This window comes from Salmo salar, chromosome ssa07, assembly GCF_905237065.1.
Source record: "Salmo salar chromosome ssa07, Ssal_v3.1, whole genome shotgun sequence".
NCBI classification, from domain to species: domain Eukaryota; kingdom Metazoa; phylum Chordata; class Actinopteri; order Salmoniformes; family Salmonidae; genus Salmo; species Salmo salar.
The window spans coordinates 15089514-15116361 of record NC_059448.1 but is presented as its reverse complement, the minus strand read 5'-3'; the positions used below and the strand labels follow the sequence as shown (position 1 = coordinate 15116361).

At 41.5% G+C, this 26848-nt stretch overlaps 1 protein-coding gene across 1 annotated transcript in view; it reads right to left on the bottom strand.

Moving 5' to 3' along the window:
* Window positions 1-25847, bottom strand: part of ppp1cb (protein phosphatase 1, catalytic subunit) — a 35934-nt gene extending 10087 nt beyond the window's left edge. Inside the window, 1 exon segment of the mRNA NM_001141688.1 lies at window positions 25760-25847. Within this exon segment, the coding sequence (NP_001135160.1) occupies window positions 25760-25811 (52 nt within the window). The 5' untranslated portion in view covers window positions 25812-25847.
* Between the last annotated feature and the right edge of the window lie 1001 nt (window positions 25848-26848).

Genomic DNA, 26848 nt, shown 5'->3' with positions numbered 1-26848 from the left:
ATTCATTTAAAAGAGCAGGGCTCAGTTAATGTTGGCGTTGAAGGGGAGAGAAACTGAATAACAGAGTCAGACCGTGCTTCTCCCAGGCATGACCATATATGGGCGCTGTTTCAGAGGAGTCACTCAGGACAAGAGGACTGAGGGAGAGCACTTCAAAAAGTCTCCAGCCACAGCCAAATGATGCTAAGTGCACTAACACCAGCTAGCCACCAGCTAGCCACCAGCTAGCCACCAGCTAGCCACCAGCTAGCCACCAGCTAGCCACCAGCTAGCCACCAGCTAGTCAGGTTCACTTAACAACATCTGACAACAACAACACCACCATCACAAGTCTCCCCCCTGGCAGCCAGGATGACAGAGCTACAACAATACATCCCCTGTCAGCTGCTGCAGCCAGCCATTCACAACATTAGCCCATTCATTATATGAGGGCAGCAAGGGCAGCTCAGACTGTCACACTGACAGACAAACCACACTGACTGGGACTGTTTTAACAGAGAAGCTAACAGATACAAATTATTGTCAGAGGAAAATGATTAGCTTTTTCTCCATACTACATCCAATTCAGATATAAATCTTTCAAACTCACTCAGATCAAGGCTCCATATGAGTTAACACAACTCGTGAATTTTAAGCAGGTGAGGGGTGTGCTTTGTCAGACCACCAAAGGTGTAATGGCCCAACTATGGTAATGACCTCAGTGATATTTCGCCAGTCTCCATCTTCATGCATCTCGCTTTCTTCCTGCCAGGCACCGGGCCAGGTTTCCCCCCTCCACTCCCTCCTCCATCCCCATGTCCCACAAACAGGGGGTGGAAACCAGTGAACCCACAGTGGAAACACAGCAACCTGACTCTGGGTCCGAGTGAATGTCAAGCAGAAATCCCAACTGCCTTCCATGGCATTTCAGACACGTTTTTCTTCAGAGTACTTTTTTGTTCTTCATGAAGTGTCAGGGTGAATGCCTGTGAATGGCAGTCATTGTGTAGAAAGAGAGGGAGACAGAAAGAGAGGGAGAGAAAATAGATAAAGGAGAGAAAGTGAAAGGGAGAAAAATAGAGAGTGTGATGGATGGAGAAAAAGAAAATAGAGAAAGAGCAGTTTATCTGAAAAGCTCTCAAGCTGAAAAGCCTCCATGAGCACAGTGCAGTGCCATGGTTGGTGCCAGGGAGAGACGCTCCGCGCTGCCCTCCCCGCGCCACACACACACACACACACACACACACACACACACACACACACACACACACACACACACACACACACACACACACACACACACACACACACACACACACACACACACACACACACACATTGTTGTTTCCATAACAGTCAGTTGCGCACCACACTCACTGTCATTGCTCAACAAACATACACTACCGTTCAAAAGTTTGGGGTCACTTAAAAAAAATGGTTTTTAAAAAAGGAAGTTTCTAAAGCACATTTGTTGTTCATTTTTAAAATAACATCAAATTGTTCAGAAATACAGTGTAGACATTGTTAATGCTGTAAATGACTATTGTAGCTGGAAATGGCAGATTTTTTATGGAATATCTACATAGGTGTACAGAGGCCCATTATCAGCAACCATCACTCCTGTGTTCCAATGGCACATTGTGTTAGCAAATCCAAGTTTATAATTTTAAAAGGCTAATTGATCATTAGAAAACCCTTTTGCAATTATGTTAGCACAGCTGAAAACTGTTGTTCTGATTAAATAAGCAATACGACTGGCCTTCTTTAGACTAGTTGAGTATCTGGAGCATCGGCATTTGTGGGTTCGATTACAGGCTCAAAATGGCCAGAAACATAGAACTTTCTTCGGAAACTTGTCTGTCTATTCTTTTCCTGAGAAATGAAGGCTCTTCCATGCGATAAATTGCCACTACTCCCTTCACAGAACAGCGCAAACTGGCTCTAACCAGAATAGAAAGAGGAGTGGGAGGCGCCGGTGCACAACTGAGCTAGAGGACAAGTACATTACAGTTTTTAGTTTGAGAAACAGACACCTCACAAGTCCTCAACTGGCAGCTTCATTAAATAGTACCCGCCAAACACCAGTCTCAACGTCAACAGCGAAGAGGCGACTCCGGGATTCTGGCCTTCTAGGCAGAGTTGCAAAGAAAAAGCCATATATCAGACTGGCCAATAAAAATAAAAGATTAAGATGGGCAAAAGGACACTGGACTGCCTCGAACAAAAGAGATCTCAGAAAACCTAAGATTAAGAATTGTTGACTTGCATAAAGCTGGAAAGGGTTACAAAAGTATCTCTAAAAGCCTTGATGTTCATCAGTCCACGGTAAGACAAATTGTCTATAAATGGAGAAAGTTCAGCACTGTTGCTACTCTCCCTAGGAGTGGCCGCCCTGCAAAGATGACTGCAAGAGCACAGTGCAGAATGTTCAATGAGGTTAAGAAGAATCCTAGTGTCAGTTAACTTACAGAAATCTCTAGAACATGCTAACATCTCTGTTGATGAGTCTACGATACGTAAAACACTAAACATGAATGGTGTTCATGGGAGGACACCACGGAAGAAGGCACTGCTTTCCAAAAAAAAACATTGCTGCACATCTGAAGTTTGCAAAAGAGCACCTGAATGTTCCACAGCGCTTCTGGCAAAATATTCAGTGGACAGATTAAACTAAAGTTGAGTTGTTTGGAAGGAACACACAACACTATGTGTGGAGAAAAAAAGGCACAGCACACCAACATGAAAACCTCATCCCAAATGTAAAGTATCACGGTTTGGGGCTGCTTTGCTGCCTCAGGGCCTGGACAGCTTGCTATCATCGACGGTAAAATTAATTCCTAAGTTTATCAAGACATTTTTCAGGAGAATGTAAGGCTATCTGTCCACAAATTGAAGCTCAACAGAAGTTGGGTGATGCAACATGACAACGACCCAAAACACATTAGTAAATCAACAACAGCATGGCTTCAACAGAAGAAAATACGCCTTCTGGAGTGGTCCAGTCAGAGTCCTGACCTCGACCCGATTTAAAATGCTGTGGCATGACCTCGAAGGCAGTTCATACTAGACATCCTAAGAATATTGCTGAACTGAAACAGTTTTGTAAAGATGAATGGTCCAAAATTCCTCCTGACCGTGGTGCAGGTCTGATCCACAACTACAGAAAACGTTTGGTTGAGTTTATTTCTGCCAAAGGAGTGTCAACCAGTTATTAAATCCAAGGGTTCACATACTTCACAACGTGTAAACATTCACAGGTCAGGGTGGGAAAAGTATGTGAACCCTTGGATTTAATAACTGGTTGACACTCCTTTGGCAGAAATAAACTCAACCAAACGTTTTCTGTAGTTGTGGATCAGACCTGCACCACGGTCAGGAGGAATTTTGGACCATTCATCTTTACAAAACTGTTTCAGTTCAGCAATATTCTTAGGATGTCTAGTATGAACTGCAATGTGTTATTGTGTATGTTATTAGACTGTGTTTGTCTATTGTTGTGACTTAGATAAAGATCAGATCAAACGTTATGACCAATTTATGCAGAAATCCAGGTAATTCCAAAAGGATCACAAAAATGAGGACATGGGCTCTGTTTTAAAACTTTCCTGTTATATGACATTGGTTCCACATGTTTGTGACACTCAAGTTGTGTGGGAAAAGTATGTCTATTTTAGAAATACATCATTTCTGTCCAAATTAAACTCAAAATATGCTATTCTATTCTTTTCAAAATAAATTGTATCGGTCATATGTTTCTTAGGACATGCTTAATTAATTAATAATGTTTTTCTTTGTCCAGCCAGCTCATATAATTAACAGAACATTGGCTAACAACATTGCGCAGCCAACCTTTTATTCACCCTAACAGGAAATACAAGGTCATTATTTACAAATGATTTACAAGTAGGCTATGGCAAGCTGCTAACTTACTGTTGTGAATGTAAAGAAATGAAAGCAGTGGTGCCGACCACCACTAAGTTGAATGCAACAGGACAGAGGTGGGTTGCTGAATTGGCTGATTTCAACTTCACCATAAAGTAAAGGCAAATGGAAACGCAGATAACCAATCAAGGATGCCATTGGATACGGAGACGATCATGACACAGTGTACAGAGGGAGTAAGTCAGGACACTGCCAGTGCCACAAAGCAGCAAGAAGAGCCTACTCCACTGTTCAGCTCTATAATATTCAACGCCATCCAAGAACGAGACACTACTCAGCACAGTACAGCCAATCTCCAGAGATGAGACACGGGAGGCTCAACACAAAGACCCAGTGATTGGAAAAGTGTTTGAGTTAAAGATGAGAAACCAGAGGCCAAGTGCAAATGTATTCACACAGTGAAGTGAGAGCTTTGCTCAGAGAATAGAGAAAAAATAGAGATCAAACCAGATGGAACACTGCACCGGAGAAGTGATTCCACTCGTTCAATGCAGATCTTGCCGTCAAAGCTCCATCTTTTTTGCCTCGGCGTGTGAATCTGGGAAGGCGATAGGCTACTTTGTTTTATAGAGGAGACGGTACGCAATTCCGCCAAAATTAGAGGTGCCAGTACCACGCTCCGGACTAAGTCAAGCACTGCCGACAAATCCCAGTTCCCATTGCATCATGCTGATGGCAGTGAGGATTTGGCGTAAGCAGCATGAGTCCAAGGCCCCATCCTGCCTGTTGTCAACGGCGCAGGCTGGTGGCGTAATGGTGTGGGGGATGTTTTCCTGGCACATGTTAGGTCCCTTTGATACCAATTGTGCAACATTTCCATGCCCCGAAGAATTCAGGCTGTTCTAGAGGCAAAGGGGTGTCCGACCAGGTCCTAGATGTGTGTACCTAATAAACTGGCCACTGAGTGTAAGTGGTATAGTTGAATTGGTCATTTTTGGGTTCCCTGTGCAATGCCAACAAGTAGTTGAAGGTACAGTATAATTTATCTGTATAGTTGTAATATCGGGACACCATTTTTCAAGAGGAGGAGAATGTGAGATATATGTTAAACTTTGTAATTTCGAGCTAATCATACAGTATATTTATAGAAGTGTGGTTATGCTGGGTTTGAGCCAACAGAGGGGGCTGCTCGCTCCAGCGTTTTTTTAACGAGCTCTCACTGATGTAGTTCTCACGCTAGCTTGTCAGTTGAATGAGTGACAAGCCAACAGTAGCAGTACTAAGAGCAACCAGATACAGTGAGGGAAAAAGTATTTGATCCCCTGCTGATTTTCTACGTTTTCCCACTGACAAAGAAATGATCAGTCTATAATTTTAATGGTAAGTTTATTTGAACAGTGAGAGACAGAATAACAACAAAAAAATCCAGAAAAACGCATGTCAAAAATGTTATAAAATGATTTGCATTTTAATGAGGGAAATAAGTATTTGACCCCTCTGCAAAACATGACTTAGTACTTGGTGGCAAAACCCTTGTTGGCAATCACAGAGGTCAGATGTTTCTTGTAGTTGGCCACCAGGTTTGCACACATCTCAGGAGGGATTTTGTCCCACTCCTCTTCGCAGATCTTCTCCAAGTCATTAAGGTTTCGAGGCTGATGTTTGGCAACTCGAACCTTCAGCTCCCTCCATAGATTTTCTATGGGATTAAGGTCTGGAGACTGGCTAGGCCACTCCAGGACCTTAATGTGCTTCTTCTTGAGCCACTCCTTTGTTGCCTTGGCCGTGTGTTTTGGGTCATTGTCATGCTGGAATACCCATCCACGACCCATTTTCAATGCCCTGGCTGAGGGAAGGGAAGTTCTCACACAAGATTTGACAGTACATGGCCCCGTCCATCGTCCCTTTGATGCGGTGAAGTTGTCCTGTCCCCTTGCAGAAAAACACCCCCAAAGCAAAATGTTTCCACCTCCATGTTTGACGGTGGGGATGCTGTTCTTGGGGTCATAGGCAGCATTCCTCCTCCTCCAAACACGGCGAGTTGAGTTGATGCCAAAGAGCTCCATTTTGGTCTCATCTGACCACAACACTTTCACCCAGTTGTCCTCTGAATCATTCAGATGTTCATTGGCAAACTTCAGATGGGCATGTATATGTGCTTTCTTGAGCAGGGGGACCTTGCGGGCGCTGCAGGATTTCAGTCCTTCACGGCGTAGTGTGTTACCAATTGTTTTCTTCGTGACTATGATCCCAGCTGCCTTGAGATCATTGACAAGATCCTCCGTGTAGTTCTGGGCTGATTCGATTCCTCACCGTTCTCATGATCATTGCAACTCCACGAGGTGAGATCTTGCATGGAGCCCCCAGGCCGAGGGAGATTGACCGTTCTTTTGTGTTTCTTCCATTTGCGAATAATCGCACCAACTGTTGTCACCTTCTCACCAAGCTGCTTGGCGATGGTCTTGTAGCCCATTCCAGCCTTGTGTAGGTCTACAATCTTGTCCCTGACATCCTTGGAGAGCTATTTGGCCTTGGCCATGGTGGAGAGTTTGTAATCTGATTGATTGATTGCTTCTGTGGACAAGTGTCTTTTATTCAGGTAACAAGCTGAGATTAGGAGCACTCCCTTTAAGAGTGTGCTCCTAATCTCAGCTCCTTACCTGTATAAAAGACACCTGGGATCCAGAAATCTTTGAGAGGGGGTCAAATACTTATTTCCCTCATTAAAATGCAAATCAATTTATAACATTTTTGACATGCGTTTTTCTGGATTTTTTTGTTGTTATTCTGTCTCTCACTGTTCAAACAAACCTACCATTAAAATTATAGACTGATCATTTCTTTGTCAGTGGGCAAACGTACAAAATCAGCAGGGGATCAAATACTTTTTTCCATCACTGTATAAACTCATTGGTTGAAACTTTTTTCCCAAGGTGAGCGAGTTGTAAAGCACATTATAAGAAACAGTAAGTTAAGAGGAGTGTAGTTATGCTATTATTGTATTGTTTGTTAAGAAGGATTAGAATGATTACTTTATTCTATCCCAGGTATTCCTTAAAGAGGTGGGGTTTCAGGTGTCTCCGGAAGGTGGTGATTGACTCCGCTGTCCTGGCGTCGTGAGGGAGCTTGTTCCACCATTGGGGTGCCAGAGCAGCGAACAGTTTTGACTGGGCTGAGCGGGAACTGTGCTTCCGCAGAGGTAGGGGGGCCAGCAGGCCAGAGGTGGATGAACGCAGTGCCCTTGTTTGGGTGTAGGGACTGATCAGAGCCTGAAGGTACGGAGGTGCCGTTCCCCTCACAGCTCCGTAGGCAAGCACCGTGGTCTTGTAGCAGATGCGGTATGGTAACGGAGGCTCAGTCCAAATGGAAACAGGATATAAACAAAAGCCTAAACATTGTTTCTTGCTGTGTATTGAGCACTAGCTGAATAATGAGATGATTAAATGTATTTGTGAGATGATTAAATGTATGTATGAAAATAGATAATTGTAATACTTGTTTATTAATTGTTTTAATATGTTGGCTATTTATTTAGTAATTGTATAAGAATAGAGAGAAATAGTAATGGCGTCTTTTTGTAGGCACCAACTCCGCCATAGTTCGTTGGACAAAGCCTATGAGGAAAATTAAATGTTGTTTTTGTATGGTTTTTGGATAAATTCCAAACACAGGCTTAGGAGATCTTATAAATTTGTGTAATGAAATAATCTTCATCAGCTAAAGTCACTTTCTGTATATTTAGAAGAATTTATGTAATAATAAAAAACAAAGGCTTCATAATTCATAAAGGTAATGTTATTGGGTAAAGGTACTGCTATTATCTCATAGAACAAAACGTATTAGATCTCCTAAGCCTGTGTTAACCTCTGACCTTATTTTCAGCATTTATCCCAAAACCCTATTCTTTCCTCATTCATTTTCCCCATAGGATGGCTGAACGAACCAGAGGTAACTTATTGCTGGGTTTTAGGACTACAAGCTGACAAAATCTATAGAGAAGTCTTTTGAATGAGTCACAAGCCAACAGTAGCTGTACTAAAAAGAGCAACCAGATATAAACTCATTGTTTTAAACTTGATTTCCAAGGTGTCAGGCTCAATCATTCTATTCTACTCACCACACCCAATTACAAAAGGGCAACATATTTTAGAACATGCAGCTGTCAGGTTACCATGACAACGGTTGCACAACAGGGTCAAAGTTAAATGCCTCTTGCTCCTACCAGGCAAAAGCAATGGCTATATAAAAAGGTGAATGTCGACAAGGAAGAGAAGAAGAAACATTTCCCAATTATTTTTACAAGCAACATCTTATGTAAAAGCAATACTTATGAAGCTAAGGAGAAGCAGCTACTGCAGGGGAACTGAAACAAGCACAATATACGAGGAAAATGCATGGAGAACTAAAACTAACTCAGTCCGATGGTATAGGAAACTGTTCAATTAGCCTGCATTTCCTCATATATGCTTTCCTAGCTAGCATGTACTAATTGCTGGAATTTCAATGACTTTCCCACATGCTCACAATTCCTGTACAAAGCCAGCCCCCCCCAAAATACACAGATAGAACACAGTGACAAGAGAATGTATCGTATATGTACAGTATGAAGAAGAGGGTACTATACTGTCAGAGGGCCGGACAGACAGTAAAAGAGATGGAAGAAATGTCATACAACCTCTGTTCTTGTGTGAGTCACCATGACAGACCACAGGCATGGGACTGATATAAACAATTCATCACACTGGAAGACGCATGCACAGACGGACAGACAGACACATAGCAAATAAGCTTATCTTATTAAGCATGGCGTTAAAGGTAACTGACTAAATAAAGGAAACACCAACATAAAGTGTCCTAATAGGGCGTTGGGCCAACACGAGCCAGAACAGCTTCAATGAACCTTGACATAGTTCCAGACACTTGTAGAATCTATGTTGGAGTGATGCGACAACACACTATCCTTCAGCGAGAAATTCCATAATTTGGTGTTTTGTCAATGGTGGTTGAAAACACTGTCTCAGGAGCCACTGTCTCAGGAGCCACTTCATAACCTCCCACAAGTGGATTGAGATCTGATGACAGATGGCCATGGCATACAGTTTAAATCATTTTCATGCTCATCAAACCATTCAGTGACCACTCGTGCCCTGTGGATGGGGGCATTGTCATCCTAAGGGGGCATAGCCATGGTAACCATAATAATGGCCTGCGCAGCATATTTATGCATGACCCTAAGCATGATGGGATGTTAACTGCTTAATTAACTCAGGAACCACACCTGTGTGGAAGCACATTTTTTCAATATACTTTGTATCCCTCATTACCTCAAGTGTTTTAGTTATTTTGGCAGTTACCTGTACAATGCTACTGTGGCTTTCTTTACCTCGACACAATAAGGCCAGAAGTAATTTCTGATCAGGAAAACTCCAGTCATAAAACGGGAAGGAAAGAAGACTATAAACTTGTGTCACTAGATTACTAGGCAGCTATGTAGTAGAACGACAGGCTCCCCCTGCTCCTGCCTACCACCCGTTTGCCACCTCGCGGCAAAACATTTTAGTGGCCCCTCTCTTGACGGCGGAGACAAAAACCTAAGTTTTAAAGTTATTTTTGCCATGGGGCAGAGAAAAAACATTTGATGCAATTCTACAAATTTTGCCATGGGGCAGAGATACATTTTTTAGCAGTCGTACAGCTAATTTCCTGAAATTCTACCTATTTTGCCATGGGGTGGAGAGATATTTTAGTAGTTTTAAAACACCCATAAGGGTGGAAATGCACTTATTTTTAGTTGAAAGACAATGTCTATGGCTTACCCATGATGTTGTACAACGATTTAAGTCAATAAGTCATAGATAGATTTGGGTTTGAAGTGGGAAATCTGAAGTAGTAACTTCAGATATTTTCCATGCCAATGCTGCATGCCATAGGGGAACTATATGACGTGCTAATACTTTTCAGTCTATGTTTCTTTTCAGGGCTAGGTTTTATTTGAATGTTACCACCCACCGGCATGGCATTGTTCATTAATCAGAAACACCTGCAAAGTTCTTCCTCTTCACGAGTCATGATAGAGATGAGAAATATAATAGATAATCTTTGTCAGCCAAACCTATACTTGGCTGCCTGAGCCATGGAGCAAATTAAAATAGCAGGTGCAAACTTAAGTTTCTGCACCTCCACTTTTTTTACCAGCAAATTATCATAATCCATTGGATAATTTGTTAAGTTTCAAGAATTTTTTAGCTAGTCTAAAAAAATACAACAATTTTATAAATTGTAAAATTGTGTGTGATATGATTACATTTTGGAACCCCGCTCCCCCCAAGATGAATGGTTTTGACCATGCTCCACTGCTTTGATTGGTGCAGCTAGAAATCATAAGTGTCTATCCTATAATGAAAAGGTACCGAGAAAGAAAATTCCACAAACGTATTTATCTATTTTGTTCTGTTGTTACATTTGTATTGGCGTTTCGTTTCATGTCCGATGCGCTCAGGGTTTTGTTAGATATAATTTGCGGCATGCATCATGAGCAAAGTCATTGTGGCCTATCATTTCAATTCCCTTAACCATGGCATGACTTGGCATTGTTGTTGCGCAGCCAAATAGCCTGCCAGCAGCCTACCTTGTCCATTACAATGTAGAAAGATGCGTCTCTAGTCCAAACCGTTCAATAGTTAAGCTATCCATATTACCAGAGTTTCATCTTATTATTTATATTACTACGGCGGATTCACGGACACAATTTATGGAACATGCCAAAACTTTGGAGATAACAATAGATAGCAAAGTCAAAATATACTGGTTTCCAAGATCCATCTGTGGAAAAACTTTCCCTAAATAGTTATGAGAAATCCAGCACCAGAATAAATCATAGCCTAGCCAGCTGGCTAATCTGTTGAATTACGGTGTAGCAACAACAGATAACATTAGCTAGTTAAAAAATGTAAACAGCTGTCAGTGTCCTGCTTGTTGTTATTTCTCCACTCCACGTGGAAATCACCACAACGTCCCACCCCCAATTCGTGAATAGGTATTAGCAGCAGGGGTTGGAACTGAAATCCTTTTCCAATCGTTTCATTCTGAACAGAACCATCATTTTTTTGTTTCCGTTCCACTGTTCTAACCAGCAAAATAAAGTTCTGAACCAGTTTGTAAAAAGTTACGTTTATATTGTTCCTTTCTGTTACGTTTTAAAAACGTTGATATCATTTATTTTTATAGTTAGCTTAACGTTAAATTACTTCACCAATCAGTGCGGATAGAGAAGCTTGCTATATTGCGGGCAAGCTATTTACATCCATTGGACAGACGAGTGTAGGGCGCGAGATGCGACTGAACATTTGCGAGTTGGGAGAGCGCGAGAGAGGCTGGATGAGGATTGAAGAGCTGGGCATTTTGTTGTTATGACATACAGTACCAGTCAAAAGTTTGGGCAAACTTTTGACTCAAGGGTTTTTCTTTATATTTAATTATTTTCTACATTGTAGAATAATAGTGAAGACATCAAAACTATGAAATAACATATGGATCATGTAGTAAACAAAAAAAGTGTTAACTTCACTAGGGTAGGAGACACTATTTTCACCTCCGGATGAAAAGCGTGCCCAAAGTAAACTGCCTGCTACTCAGGCCCAGAAGCTAGGATATGCATATAATTGGTAGATATGGATAGAAAACACTAAAGTTTCCAAAACTGTTAAAATAATGTTTGTGAGTATAACAGAACTGATATGGCAGGCGAAAACCTGAGAAAAATCCATCCAGGAAGTGGGAATTTGTTTTATTTTGTAGTTTTCTATTGAATGCCATTACAGTATCCATTGATTTAGGACTCAACTTGCACTTCCTATGGCTTCCACTAGATGTCAATAGTCTTTAGAAATAGTTTCAGGCTTGTATTCTGAAAAATTAGGGAGTAAGACCACTTTGAATGAGTGGACCATTCAGTGTCCCAGAGGTTTTTCATGCGCACGACCGAGAGCACGCCTTTCTTGTTTTCCTTTTATATTGATGAAGCTTTTGTCCAGTTGAAATGTTATTGATTATTATGAATAAAACCAACCTGAGGATTGATTATAAACATCGTTTGACATGTTTCTACGAACTTTACTGATAGTTTTGGGATTTTTCGACTGTCTGTTGTGACTGCCTTTGAGCCTGTGGATTACTGAACAAAACGCGTGAACAAAATGGAGGTTTTTGGATTTAAAGAGGGACTTTATCGAACAAAACGAACTTTTGAATAAATGGGAGTCTTGTGAGTGTAACCATACGAAGATCATCAAAGATAAGTGATTAATTTTATCCCTATTTCTGACTTGTGTAACTCCTCTACTTGGCTGGTAACTGTTTGCTGGGCGCTGTTCTCAGATAATCACATGGTATGCTTTCGCCGTAAAGCCTTTTTGAAATCTGACACCGTGGTTGGATTAACAAGAAGTTGATCTTTAAACCAACGTATAACACTTGTATGTTTTATTAATTTTTATGAGTATTTCTGTTTTTGAATTTGGCGCTCTGCAATTTCACTGGATGTTGGCCAGGTGGGACGGTAGCGTCCCACACCCCTTAGAGAGGTTAAACAAATATACTTTATATTCTTCAAAGTAGCTACCTAAATAAATCACTGACAGTGTCACCAGCAAAGCATCCCCACACCACACATCCGTTCACTTACTCTGCATCTCACAAAGACACGGCGGTTGAAACAAAAAATCTCAAATTTGGACTCCTTCGGACAAAAGGACAGATTTCCACCGGTCTAATGTCCATTGCTCGTGTTTCTTGGCCCAAGCAAGTCTCTTCTTATTATTGGTGTCCTATAAGTAGTGGTTTATTTGCAGCAATTCGACCATGAAGGCCTGATTAATGCGGTCTCCTCTGAACAGTTGATGTTGGGATGTGTCTGTTACTTGAACTTTGTGAAGAATTTATTTGGGCTGCAATTTGAGGCTGGTAACTCTAATGAACTTATCCTCTGCAGCAGAGGTAACTCTGGGTCATCCTTTCCTGTGGCGGTTCTCATGAGAGCCAGTTTCATCATACCGCTTGATGGTTTTTGCGACTGCACTTGAAGAAACTTTCAAAGTTCTTGAAATGTTCCGGATTGGCTGACCTTCATGTCTTAAAAGTAATGATGGACTGTCGTTTCTCTATGCTTATTTGAGCTGTTCTTGACATAATATGGACGTGGTCTTTTTCCAAGTAGTGCTATCTTATGTATACCAAACCTACCTCGTCACAACACAACTGATTGGCTCAAATGCATTAAGGAAAGAAATTCCACAAATTAACAAGGCACACCGGGTAATTGAAATGCATTCCAGGTGACTACCTCATGAAGCTGGTTGAGAGAATGCCAATAGTGTGCAAAGCTGTCATCAAGGCAAAGGGTGGCTACTTTGAAGAAACTCAAATATAAAATATATTTTGATTTGTTGAACACTTTTTTGGTTACTATATGATTCCATATGTTATTTCATTGTTGTGATGTCTTTCCTATTATTCTACACTGTAGAAAATAGTACAAATAAAGAAAAACCCTGGAGTGAGTAGGTGTGTCCAAAATTTTGACTGGTATATATATTTTTAAAATATATTTTCCTTTATTATTTTCCGCTAACCCTACCACCCCTCCCCTAATTGAAGTAAACTAATGAACACCACCACTTGGCCTTCTACTTCCAGCCTATACATACTATATACATTTTACAGACAAAATCTATTTTACAATAGTTATATTTTATTTGTTTTTAGTCCTGTACTTCCTTTACCCTCAACCTTTCCCATCTATTTCTTAACACCATCCATATTGGATTTCTATTTGCCACATACGGACACAGTATATTTTACATTTGTTATCTTGTTGTCATTGGTCCAACCCTTCATCTACATTCAACCCCTCTCATCTATCTCTTAACACCATCCATATTGGATTTCAACTGTGCGGTGATGCTTCACAAAAGTTCTGAACCTTTCGATTCTCATAGCTTCTAAAGATTGTAAATTAAAGGTAAACATTTTTGCTAAAAGTATTATACGACTGACTGACTGACTATGACTTCAAATCACCTTGTATTGCTATCTGCAATGTTAGCTCCAGGTAACTGTAGCAATTCTTCAGCCATTCTTGGACCCGTGACCAAAAACAAGCTATATATGGAGCGTACCAAAATAAATGATCCAATGACTCCGTCTCTTCGCAGCAAAATCTGCAGTGCTGGGAAGGTTGTATCCCATATATATATATATATATATATACACACACCATTCTATTGGTTGCAAGAATTTTGTATAGAGCGAGTCTGGAAAAGAACGCCATTACCCAGTTTCCATGCTTTTAAAATAACAGTTCTGTTCCGGAACAGTATAGATCACTTTCGTTCTTGGTTTTGATTCTGTTTCATTTATTTATTTTCCGGTTGCTTATTCGTGGAGCTGGCCCTGTGTGTTGTGCGTGTGTGAGAGAGAGTGAGTGAGGTGCGCATGAATGAAAGACAAAGGAGAAATAGAGCAATAGTGAGTTATAGTGAACCATGAGAGACAACAACCACAAGTATACAGTATGCTGCTGCCATGCATGTGTGTGTAGGTGTGTGTGTGTGTGTGTGTGTGTGTGTGTGCGGGCGCCACCATAGGGGCATGTGGGTAATTACTCAGAGGGTGACAGCTGCATCTGTTGACATTTAATGAGGGATCAGAAAGGGAGGGGGGGGGGGGGGGGGGAGATGAGTGGCACAAAGGCTCACCGTTAAGGAGGTGAGACCACCATTTGAGGGGGTAACCAGGAACCTCCAAACCTGGGACATGTTCATTAGGCAAAAAAGGGAAAACATTGAGAACCCAGAAAATTCTAACTGATTTTCCTATTGGTGAAGTTCAATTAGTACCTCTTCAGTTTCAAAATGTTTTTTCCCGTTTGGTGCGGGCTGAAAATGACCATGTTGTAGAGGTGTAGGGTAGGCAACAACACATCTGCCACACTGACCATCAACAAGGGGGCCCCTCTGGGGTGTGTGCTTAGTTTGCTCCTGTACTCCCTGTTCACCTAACACTAATTGGTCGTGCATGACTCCAACACGATCATCAAGTTTGCTGACGACACAACGGGGGTAGGCCTGATCACCAACGACGATGTGGCAGCCTATAGGGAGGAGTTCAGAGACCTGGCAGTGTGGTGCCAGGACAACAACTTCTCCCTCAACATCAGCAAGACAAAGGAGCTGATCGTGGACTAAAGGAAATGGAGGGGCGAGTCACTGGTCTACACACAATGTTAAGTCAATAGGTATTCAAGCCCTTTGTTATGGCAATCCTAAATACATTCAGGATTAAAAAATTGCTTAAGTCACATAATAAGATGCAATAATAGTGTTTAACAGGATTTTTAATGACTACCTCATCTCTATACCCCACAAATTCAGTTATCTGTAAGGTCCCTCAGTCGAGCAGTACATTTCAAACACCGATTCAACCACAAAGACCAGGGAGGTTTTCCAATGCCTCGCAAAGAAAGGCACTGGTAGATGGGTAAAACATTTTTTAAAGCAGACATTGAATATCCCTTTGAGCATGGTGAAGCTAATAATTACACTTTGGATGATGTATCAATTCACCCAGTCACTACAAAGATACAGGCGTTCTTCCTAACTCAGTTGCCGGAGAGGAAAGAAACCGCTCCGGGATTTCACCATGAGGCCAATGGTGACTTTAAAACAGTTACAGAGTTTAATAGTTGTGAAAGGAGAACACTGAGGAAGGATCAACAACATTGTAGTTACTCCACAATACTAACCTAAATGACAGAGTGAAAAGAAGGAAGCATTATTCTGCTGTATGCATCCTGTATGCAACAAGGCACTAAAGTAATAGTACAAAAAAAGGTGTCCTGAAAACAAAGTGTTGTGTTTGGGGCAAATCCAATACAACAAATTACTGAGTACCACTCTCCATATTTTCAAGCATAGGTGTGGCTGCATCATGTTATGGGTATGCCTGTAAATCGGTAAGGACTGGGGAGTTTTTCGGGATACAAAATACATGGAGCTAAGAACAGGCTAATTCCTAGGGGAAAACCTGGTTCAGTGTGCTTTCCACCAGACACTAGGACATGAAATCACCTTTCAGCAGGACAATGACCTAAAACACAAAGCCAATTTTACACTGGAGTTGCTTACCAAGAAGACAGTGAATGTTCCTGAGGGGCTGAGTTACAGTTGACTTAAATCTACTTGAAAATCTATGGCAAGACCTGAAAATGGTTGTCCAGCAATGATTAATAACCAATTTGAAAAAGCTTGAAAAATTTGAAAATAATATGTTATGTTGCACTATCCAGGTGTGGAAAAACACTTATGAGACTTACACAGAGACTGACAGCTGTAATCTCTGGCAAAGGTGCTTTTACAAAGTATTGACTCAGGAGTGTGAATACATACAGTACCAGTCAAATGTTTGGACACACCTACTCATTCAAGAGTTTTTCTTTATTTTCTACAGTGTAGAATAATAGTGAAGACATCACAACTATGAAATAACACATATGGAATCATGTAGTAACCAAAAAAGCGCTAAACATATCAAAATATATTTTATATTTGAGATTCTTCAAAGTAGCCACCCTTTGCCTTGATGACAGCTTTGCGCACTCTTGGAATTCTCTCAACCAGCTTCATAAGGTAGTCACCTGGAATGCATTTCAATTAACAGGTGTGCCTTGTTAAAAGTTCATTTGTGGAATTTCTTTCCTTCTTAATGCATTTGAGCCAATCAGTTGTGTTGTGACAAGGTAGGGTTGGTATACAGAAGATAGCCCTATTTGGTAAAAGACCAAGTCCATATTACAGTTGAAGTCGGAAGTTTACATACACCTTAGCCAAATACATTTAAACTCAGTTTTTCACAATTCCTGACATTTAATCCTAGTAAAAATTCCCTGTCTTAGGTCAGTTAGGATCACCACTTTATTTTAAGAATGTGAAATGTCAGAATAATAGTAGAGAGAATGATTTATTTCATATTTTATTTATTTCATCACATTCCCAGTGGGTCAGAAGTTAACATACACTCAATCAGTATTTGGTAGTGTTGCCTTTAAATTGTTTAACTTGGATCAAACGTTTCAGGTAGCCTTCCACAAGCTTCCCACAATAATTTGGGTGAATTTTGGCACATTCCTCCTGACAGAGCTGGTGTAACGGAGTCAGGTTTCTAGGCCTCCTTGCTCGCACACGCTTTTTCAGTTCTGCCCACAAATTTTCTATGGGATTGAGGTCAGGGCTTTGTGATGGCCACTCCAATACCTTGACTTTGTTGTCCTTAAGCCATTTTGCCACAACTTTGGAAGTATGCTTGGGGTCATTGTCCATTTGGAAGACCCATTTGCGACCAAGCTTTAACTTCCTGACTGAAGTCTTGAGATGTTGCCTCAATATATCCACATAATTCTCTTCCCTCATGATGCCATCTATTTTGTGAAGTGCACATGTCCCTCCTGCAGCAAAGCACCCCCACAACATGATGCTGCCACCCCAATGCTTCACGGTTGGGATGGTGTTCTTCGGCTTGCAAGCCTCCCCCTTTTTCCTCCAAGCATAATGATGGTCATTATGGCCAAACAGTTCTATTTTTGTTTCATCAGACCAGAGGACATTTCTCCAAAAAGTACGATCTTTGTCCCCATGTGCAGTTGCAAACCGTAGTCTGGCTTTTTTATGGCGGTCTTGCTGAGCGGCCTTTCAGGTTATGTCGATATAGGACTCGTTTTACTGTGGATATAGATACTTTTGTACCTGTTTCCTCCAGCATCTTCACAAGGTCCTTTGCTGTTGTTCTGGGATTGATTTGCACTTTTCGCACCAAAGTACGTTCATCTCTAGGAGACAGAACCCGTCTCCTTCCTGAGCGGTATGACGGCTGCGTGGTCCCATGGTGTTTATACTTGCGTATTATTGTTTGTACAGATGAACGTGGTACCTTCAGGCGTTTGGAAATTGCTCCCAAGGATGAACCAGACTTGTGGAGGTCTACATTTTTTTTTTTGAGGTCTTGGCCGATTTCTTTTGATTTTCCCATGATGTCAAGCAAAGAGGCACTGAGTTTGTAGGTAGGCCTTGAAATACATCCACAGGTAGACCTCCAATTGACTCAAATGATGTCAATTTGCCTATCAGAAGCTTCTAAAGCCATGACATCATTTTCTGGAATTTTCCAAGCTGTTTAAAAGGCAAAGTCAACTTAGTGTATGTAAACTTCTGACTCACTGAAATTGTGATACAGTGAATTATAAATGAAATAATCTGTCTGCAAACAATTGTTGGAAAATGTACTTGTGTCATGCACAAAGTAGATGTCCTAACCGACTTGCCAAAACTATAGTTTGTTAACAAGAAATTTGTGGAGTGGTTGAAAAACTAGTTTTAATGACTCCAACCTAAGTGTATGTAAACTTCAACTGTATGTCAAGAACAGCTAAAATTAGCAAAGAGAAACGATAGTCCATCATTACTTTAAGACATAAAGGTCAGTAAATCCAGAACATTTCAAGAACTTTCTTCCAAGTGCAGTCGCAAAAACCATCAAGCGCTATGATGAAACTGGCTTTCATGAGGACCGCCACTGGGAAGGAAGACCCAGAATTACCTCTGCTGCAGAGGATACGTTTAATTAGAGTTAACTGCACCTCAGATTGCAGCCCAAATAAATGCTTCTCAGAGTTCAAGTAACAGACATCTCAACATCAACTGTTCAGAGGAGACTGCATGAAATCAGGCTTTCATGGTCGAATTGCTGCAAAGAAACCACTACTAAAGGACACCAATAAGAAGAGACTGGCTTGGGCCAAGAAACATGAGTAATGGTAATTAAACTGGTAGAAATCTGTCCTTTGGTCTGATTTTTGGTTCCAACTGCCATATCTTTGTGAGACGCAGAGTAGGTGAACGGATGATCTCCGCATGTGTGGTTCTCACTGTGAAGCATGGAGGTGTGATGGTGTGGGGGTGCTTTGCTGGTGACAAGGTCAGTGATTTATTTAGAATTCAAGGCACACTTAACCAGCCTGGCTACCACAGCCTTCTGCAGTGATACGCCATCCCATCTGGTTTGCACTTAGTGGGACTATCATTTGTTTTTCAGCAGGACAATGACCCAACACACCTCCAGCCTGTGTAAGGGCTATTTGACCAAGAAGAAGAGTGATGGTGCTGCATCAGATGACCAGGCATCCACAATCACCCAACCTCAACTCAATTGAGATGGTTTGGAATGAGTTGGTCCTCAGAGTGAAGGAAAAGCAGCCAACAAATGCTCAGCATATGTGGGAATCTAAAATATAGAATATAAACACTTTTTTGGTAACTACATGACTCCATATGTGTTATTTCATAGTTTGTCTTCACTATTATTCTACAATGTAGAAAATAGTAAAAAAATATATATATAATAATAAAAAACTTTAATAACTTTTGACTGGTACTGTATGTAAATGAGATATTTCTCTATTTCATTTTCAATAAATGTCTAAAAACATGTTTTCACTTTGTCATTATGTGGTATTGAGGGTAGATGGGTGATAACCAAATTCAATTGAATCTATTTGAATTCAGGTAGTAACAACAACATTTGGAATAAGTCAAGGGGTACGAATGCATTCTGAAGGCACTGTATGTACATCCGATTGCCTAGTCAGCTCTACCTATATGTATGTCATGTGTGCTCCCTCTCCGACCTCTAGGTCACCAGGCTGCTCGTTATGGCGCACACCTCTTTCCCCAGGCGTTATTGCTTCTGTTTCATGTCTATGCGTTGTTCGTGTTTCTTGTTTTGTATTATGTTTCGTCCATTCATTAAAACGTATTCACTCCCTGAACTTGCTTCCTGACTCCCAGCGCACACATTACAGAATAACGCCTCACCAAAGGGAAGCATCAGGGAGTTATTTATTTATTTTTGTGTTGGAGGTGATGTTGGGTCCGGATGTCAGAACCGGAGCTACTTGGGAAGCATCAGCCGGTTTGTCGGGCTCCCATGACCCGGCTGGGCTCGACGGGCACCTATGCCTCGGCTGGGTGGTCAGGTTCCCGTGCCTCGGCTGAAGCAACCGTGGAGTTTTCGGCCGGAACATGGGGCTCTCACGCGTCAGCCGGTTCGTCAGGTTTCTGCACCTCAGCGGAGGCAACCGGTCCGCTCCTGATCCCCGGGATCGTCCCTGTGGTTGGCATCCTGCGGCTGGAGCCACGCGCCGGGGAGGGGGTACTGTCACGTATGCTCTCTCTCCGGCGCTCTAGGTCACCATGCTCCCGCTCCTCAGCCGGGTCGACAGGTTCCCGCGCCTCAGCAGAGGCAACCGGTCCGCTCTTGATCCCCGGGATCGTCATTTTGGTCAGAAACCTGCGGCTGGAGCCGCGCATCGGGGAGGGGGTACTGTCACGTGTGCTCCCTCTCTGGCCTCTAGTCACCAGGCTGCTTGTTATGTCGCACACCTGTCACCATCATTACGCACATCAGCGCATAATGACACTCACCTGGATTCCATCACCTCCTTGATCACCTGCCATATATATGTCCCTCCCTTTGGTTCCTTCCCCAGGCGTTATTGTTTCTGTTTCAGTTTCATGTCGTTGCGTTGTTCGTGTTTCTTGTTTTGCATTATGTTTCGTTCATTCATTAAATGTATTCACTCCCGATTCTCAGCGCACACATTACAATGTACATATATTCCTCAATTACCTCGTACCCCTGCACATCGGCTCAGTACTGGTACACCCTGTAAATAGCCATTTTTACTTGTTTTTTCAGCGTGTATTTATTCCTCGTGTTACTATTTCAAATTTTTTTTTTTATCTTTAACTCTACATTGTTGGAAAAGGACCCGTAAGTAAGCATTTCACTGACAGTGTACACCTGTTGTTTAGGGAAGCATGTGACAAATAGATTTTATTTTGACATATGATTGAGACGTGAGAGCAGCTAGCTTATAACAATGAACAGACCAACTAGAGCTGGTGTGTGTGTGTGTGTCTGTGCATGTCCAACCATCGAGCTAGCAGGAAGAATGCTATGGAGCTGCTGTTGGCCCACTTTCTCTGCTGTTGGCAGCAAAAACAGAACACTCAAGCCTTAGTAGAAGTTCAGTCAGAAAGTCAGACCATTGATAGAACCCCCTCATCACACACACACACACACACACACACACACACACACACACACACACACACACAAGCCTTTAGGACCAGATCCGGCCATTTTCCCCCTCCGAGTTTCCTCAGTACTGCAGAGGTCTCAGATTACCTCTGGGTCAGTCTCAGGCACAACTGCCTCGGCAAATATCCATCTTCTCCACTACTGTCTCACACTCTCTCTGTGGGACTGTCTCAACTCCAAACCAAGCCAAAGATGATTATATTGGCATATCCATAACATGGGGTCTGCCGGTTTCATCGTATGTGTGTCTGCTGGTGTGTGTATATTCAACGTTTGTCCATCACTACTTCGGTCCATTTACAGAGCACACAGGAAGAACAATGTCATTGAGTTTGACTTTCGTTCCTAAGAGCACATACTGTAGCCTCACCCATCTGTAAAACTGTGTGCTTCTGTGAGACATCGTGCCCAGCAAGCTCTACTCATAACTGGCTGTGTGGGCACAACAATAGGTTAACTACAGAATCAGGAGCACATAACCCTTTACACTCGTAGTTCTATGTTGCATTAATAATACAAAATCTCAGAATAACTGAATTTTTTGCCAAGTTGAAGTATATCGTCTTAAACTTTAGGAGAAAACTGCCAAAGTTCTAAATTTAGCCTACTTCAGAACAAACAGGCACTTTCCAAATGGCTGAGATCTAAACTAAGTGCACTTACAATGTACCTTACAGCGTGAAAGCACCTACTTGTGAACAGAGCAGCCTGTACATCTCTCTGTGGCTGGTACAACATAACTGCCATACAAGAAGAGGAGCAGAGCACTCCTTGAATTCCTTATGATTACTACACTAAACAGAAATATAAAGCGCTGAAATAAAAGATACCAGACCACACACACAAATAGCTTATTTCTCTAAAATGTTGTGTACAAATTTGTTTAAATTCCTTTTAGTGAGCATGTATCCTATGCCAAGATAATCCATCCACCTAACAGGTGTGGCATATCAAGAAGCTTATTAAAACATATTTGGGATCGGTGTCCCGTCCACTGATTAGCATGAGGTTGTAAGTGTGAGAGAGTTGTGAGAGAGTTGCAAAGAAAAAGCCATATCTCAGACTGGCCAATTAAAAGAAAAGATTAAGATGGGCAAAAAAAACCCCACAGAAACTGGACAGAGATATGGCTTTTTCTTTGCAACTCTACCTAGAAGGCCAGCATCCCAGAGTCGCCTCTTCACTGTTGACGTTGAGACTGATGTTTTGCGGGTACTATTTAATGAAGCTGACAGTTGAGAACTTGTGAGGCATCTGTTTCTCAAACTAGACACTCTAATGTACTTGTCCTCTTGCTTAGTTGTGCACCGGGGCCTCCCACTCCTCTTTCTATTCTGGTTAGAGCCCGTTTGCACTGTTCTGTGAAGGGAGTAGTACACAGCATTGTACGAGATCTTCAGTTTCATGGCAATTTCTCGCATGGAATAGCCTTCATACTCAACTAGTCTAAAGAAGGCCAGTTTTATTGCTTCTTTAATAAGAACAACAGTTTTCAGCTGTGCTAACATAATTGCAAAAGGGTTTTCTATGATCAATTAGTCTTTTAAAATTATAAACTTGGATTAGCTAACACAACGTGCCATTGGAACACAGGATGGTTGCTGATAATGGGCCTCTGTACGCCTATGTAGATATTCCATTAAAAATCAGCCTTTTCCAGGTACAATAGTCATTTACAACATTAACAATGTCTACACTGTATTTCTGATCAATTTGATGTTACTTTAAAGGGACAACATTTTTTTTGCTTTTCTTTCAAAAATAAGGACATTTCTAAGTGACCCCAAACTTTTGAACGGTAGTGTGTGAGTATATATACATATATATATGGTAATTTCCAAACTTTCTGTCCTCTAAGGCTGCCTTTACACATGCATCCCAATTCTGAAATTTTGCCCAATTCTTGCCAAAAGAGCTTATCTGATTTGTCATAAGACCAATTAGTGGCAAAAGATCAGAATTAGGCTGCCTCTGTAAACGCAGCCTAAGTGACATAATGCCAATAGGCAACTGACTCAGTAACTGCAGTGTAGTATTAGCATTTGCCTATATGGTGATAAAGGCAAGCATTTGTTGAAGGGTTCTTTGCAACAGAGGAATTGGTAAATCAAGTTGGAAAATCCAACAATTGTCTTCACTCTACATCCATCTAGTTACTATAAACTGTAGGAGTATCTCATTATATTATCATAAATATTCAATCAAGTGTATGCTTTTATGTTATGCTTTACATATAGTAGACAGGCTACTTAAGAAAAATACTAACTTACATTTTAGTCATTTAGCAGACGCTCTTATCCAGAGCGACTTACAGTAGTGAATGCATACATTTCATACATTTTTTTTTCCTGTGCTGGCCCCCCGTAGGAATCGAACCCACAACCCTGGCGTTGCAAACACCATGCTCTACCAACTGAGCTACAGGGAAGGCCAATTATGTAGGTTAGACTTGTTCACATTTCTGCACATCAAAACAAATCGATATCTAGATCGATTGATTGTGGTTCCACCTCTAATTATCCGTGAGTAGCCTCGAGAGGAAATTGACCCAATCCTCAGTTTTTCCTAAAATAGCCTAGGCCTACATCCTTTCAGTCAGCCTACCAATAACAGTACAATTCCAAACCAACACTTTAGAGTTTTGCCACTTTGTAAACATTTAAGCAACAAAACTCATATTTTGTCAGATTGTAACAGTTTCAAATGACGTTATTTTAGCAGCACCGAGTGTCAATATAGTTGGCAGAAATGGGGGATTGGTATACTTCGGGATTTTGGCATTGAAGCCCTTTCTCTACTTCCCCAGAGTTAGTTGAACTCATGGATACCATATTTATGTCTCTGCAGCAGTATGAAGGAAGTTAATTTCGCGAGCCAATGCTAGCTAGCGTTAGCACAATGACTGGAAGACTATGGTATTTGCTAGCACGCACAGCAAGCGGCACCAATGCACGAAGTCTGGAACCAACAGGACCCTGAACAGCTTCTACCCCCAAGCCATAAGACCGCTAAATATACTGAACAAAAATATAAATGCAACAATTTCATTGATTTTACTGAGTTCATTTGGAGGAAATCCATCAATTTAAGTAAAACTAATTAGGCCCTAATCTATGGATTTCAAATGACTGGGAATACAGACATGTGTCTGTTGGTCACTGATACCTTTAAAAAAGAAATGGGCCTCAGGATCTCTTCACTACATTTTTGTGCATTCAAATTGTCATCGATAAAATGCAATTGCGTTCTTTGTTTTAAGCTTATGCCTGCTCATACCATAACTCCACCACCACGGGGCACTCTGTTCACAAACCGCTCGCCCACACAACGCCATACACGTGGTCTGCAGTTGTGAGGCCAGTTGGACGTACTGTCAAACTCTCTAAAACGACTTTTAAGACGGCTTATGGTAGAGAAATTAACATTAAATGATCTGGCAATAGCTCTGGTGGACAGTCCTTATATTTTTATTCAGTGTAGTTAGTTAAATAGTTAACCAATATCTACCAGGAATATCTGCATTGACCCTTTTTGCACTAATCTCTTTTGACTCATCACATACGCTGCTGTTACTGTTTATTATCTATCCCGTTGCCTAGTCACTTTATCCCTACCTACATTATATGTACATACTGTATGTACCTCAACTACCTCATGCCCCTGCACATCGACTTGGTACTGGTACCCTGTGTATATAGCCAAGTTATCGTTATTCATTTTGTATTTATTCCTTGTGTTATTATTTTTCTATTTATTCCTAGTGTTATAATTGTTCTATATTTTTCTACTATTTAAAAAAAAAATAATCTCTGCATAGTTGGGAAGGCCTGTAAGTAAGCATTTCACCAGGGCCGGTTCCAGGTGTTAGCAACATAAACGGTCGCTTAGGGCCCCAGGCCGCTAGGGGGTCCCGACCCCCAAAAACCCTCCCTTTTTCACTGACAGCCACTCAATTAGCTATGTCAGCTAACCATTTTTTGATTGGTAGTTAGTCTAGCGAGCTATCTAAACTTGAAGTAATCGTGGCCGAATACCGACCGGGCACAAAGGGCACATGCCCAGTGGCCCTGACCTGTTTTGCAGTGAGGTGGGGGGCCCTCCAACCAAAACTTGCTTAGGGTCCCCAAAAGGCTATAGCTGGCACTGCATTTCACTGTTAGTCTACACCTGTTGTTTATAAAGCATGTGACAAATACATTTTATATGAGTTACCTTGGACTTCAAGTCATTGCGATAACTCTAGTTAGTAACTTCCTATAAACCGAAAAGAGACAATTGTGCTAACAGCAACGTTTTTTCAAACTGCATGCAGAGACATAACAATGGTATCCACGAGTTCATCTAACTCTGGGGAAGTAGATAAAGGTTTTCATTTCCAAAACATTGAAGTATCCTTTCACTACGGTTAAACCTATACGCTTAAACTCCGGAGGCGTATTCATTACGCCGATTCTGTTGCAAAACGTTTCTTAAACGAAAGCAAACGGAACGAAACGGGGAAGGACCTTCCTGAATTTGTCCAATAGAAACACTCGTTTTAGCAACTGTTTGGCTAGCGATTACACCCCGGTCTCCCCTTCCCTTGAACCAGGGCCTCCACTGCAAGGACAGTGTTTTATACCGCAACGCAATGTCCAGCCCCCTGATTTGAAATGTGATTTAAAAAATATAAAACCTATAATACACTCACCCTCTAATAGTCGGGCGATCAGCGAGTCGACGTCCAATTCCCCCTCCGCCATTTCTGTAGTGGGTGGTGCTCTGAAACAGCACTCTCTCTCTCCACTGCTTACTGCTGCCACAGTCCCTGGCAGGCACCGCATGAACACCACCGCCGACTCACAGCCAGCGGAATGCACGTTCCTGGGTCTCTCCGCCCGAAGGTGTTTTGTACTGGGAAAACACTGTAGACCTATACTATAGGCCTATAATGCCACAGGTTCAATGGTAACAACACAGCTAAGAACATGTAGGACTAATCATAATAGGTGTATGCTAGTGTCTGTGTGTTATAGATCAATAACAAGTATGCAGAAATAGCCTACTTAACCTATTGAATGAAATCCAATAAAGCATAATGCATAATGCATAATGATGATTAGCCATGGCCATATTTCAGTAAAGGGAATTCCAATTTGCAATTTCTTAATTCATTGTGAAACGCTTATAATGTTTTAGGATTTTTTTTTCACATATAAAACATCTCAGTAGTCTATTTGTAAATCACTTCAACATGGGTGAATTTAATTGATTGAAATTTCTGGAAATCTTATAAACTGGCTTGTTTTTATTACTCCTGCAATGGGATTCTTGATTCTCTTGGAGTTGAGAACTGAAAGTCTCGCGTAATTGGTCAGATGCTCGATTAACGGTGCCATTATGTTTATGTAGTCTGTCCACGAGAGATTTTGGAGACTCGAGAGGGCGATGGGTCAACTGTCGATTCCAAATTTGGCTTTTGGTGCCTCCCTCTGGCCACATGGCGCGCTGCATGATCCAAAAGCCGGAATAGTGCACCAGTATAAATGTATACACCGTGGCACTGGTGACTTTATCCTTTACCTCTATCCAAGACAGTATAGGTTACCAATCTGTGTTATATATACTGAATAAAAGCAACATGCAACAATTTCAACGATTTTACTGAGTTACAGTTCATATAAGGACATAGTCAATTGAAATACATTCATCAGGCCCTAATCTATGGATTTCACATGACTGGGCAGGGGCACAGCCACTGGGGGGCCAGCGCCAGTCAATCAAAATTAGTTTTCCCCCA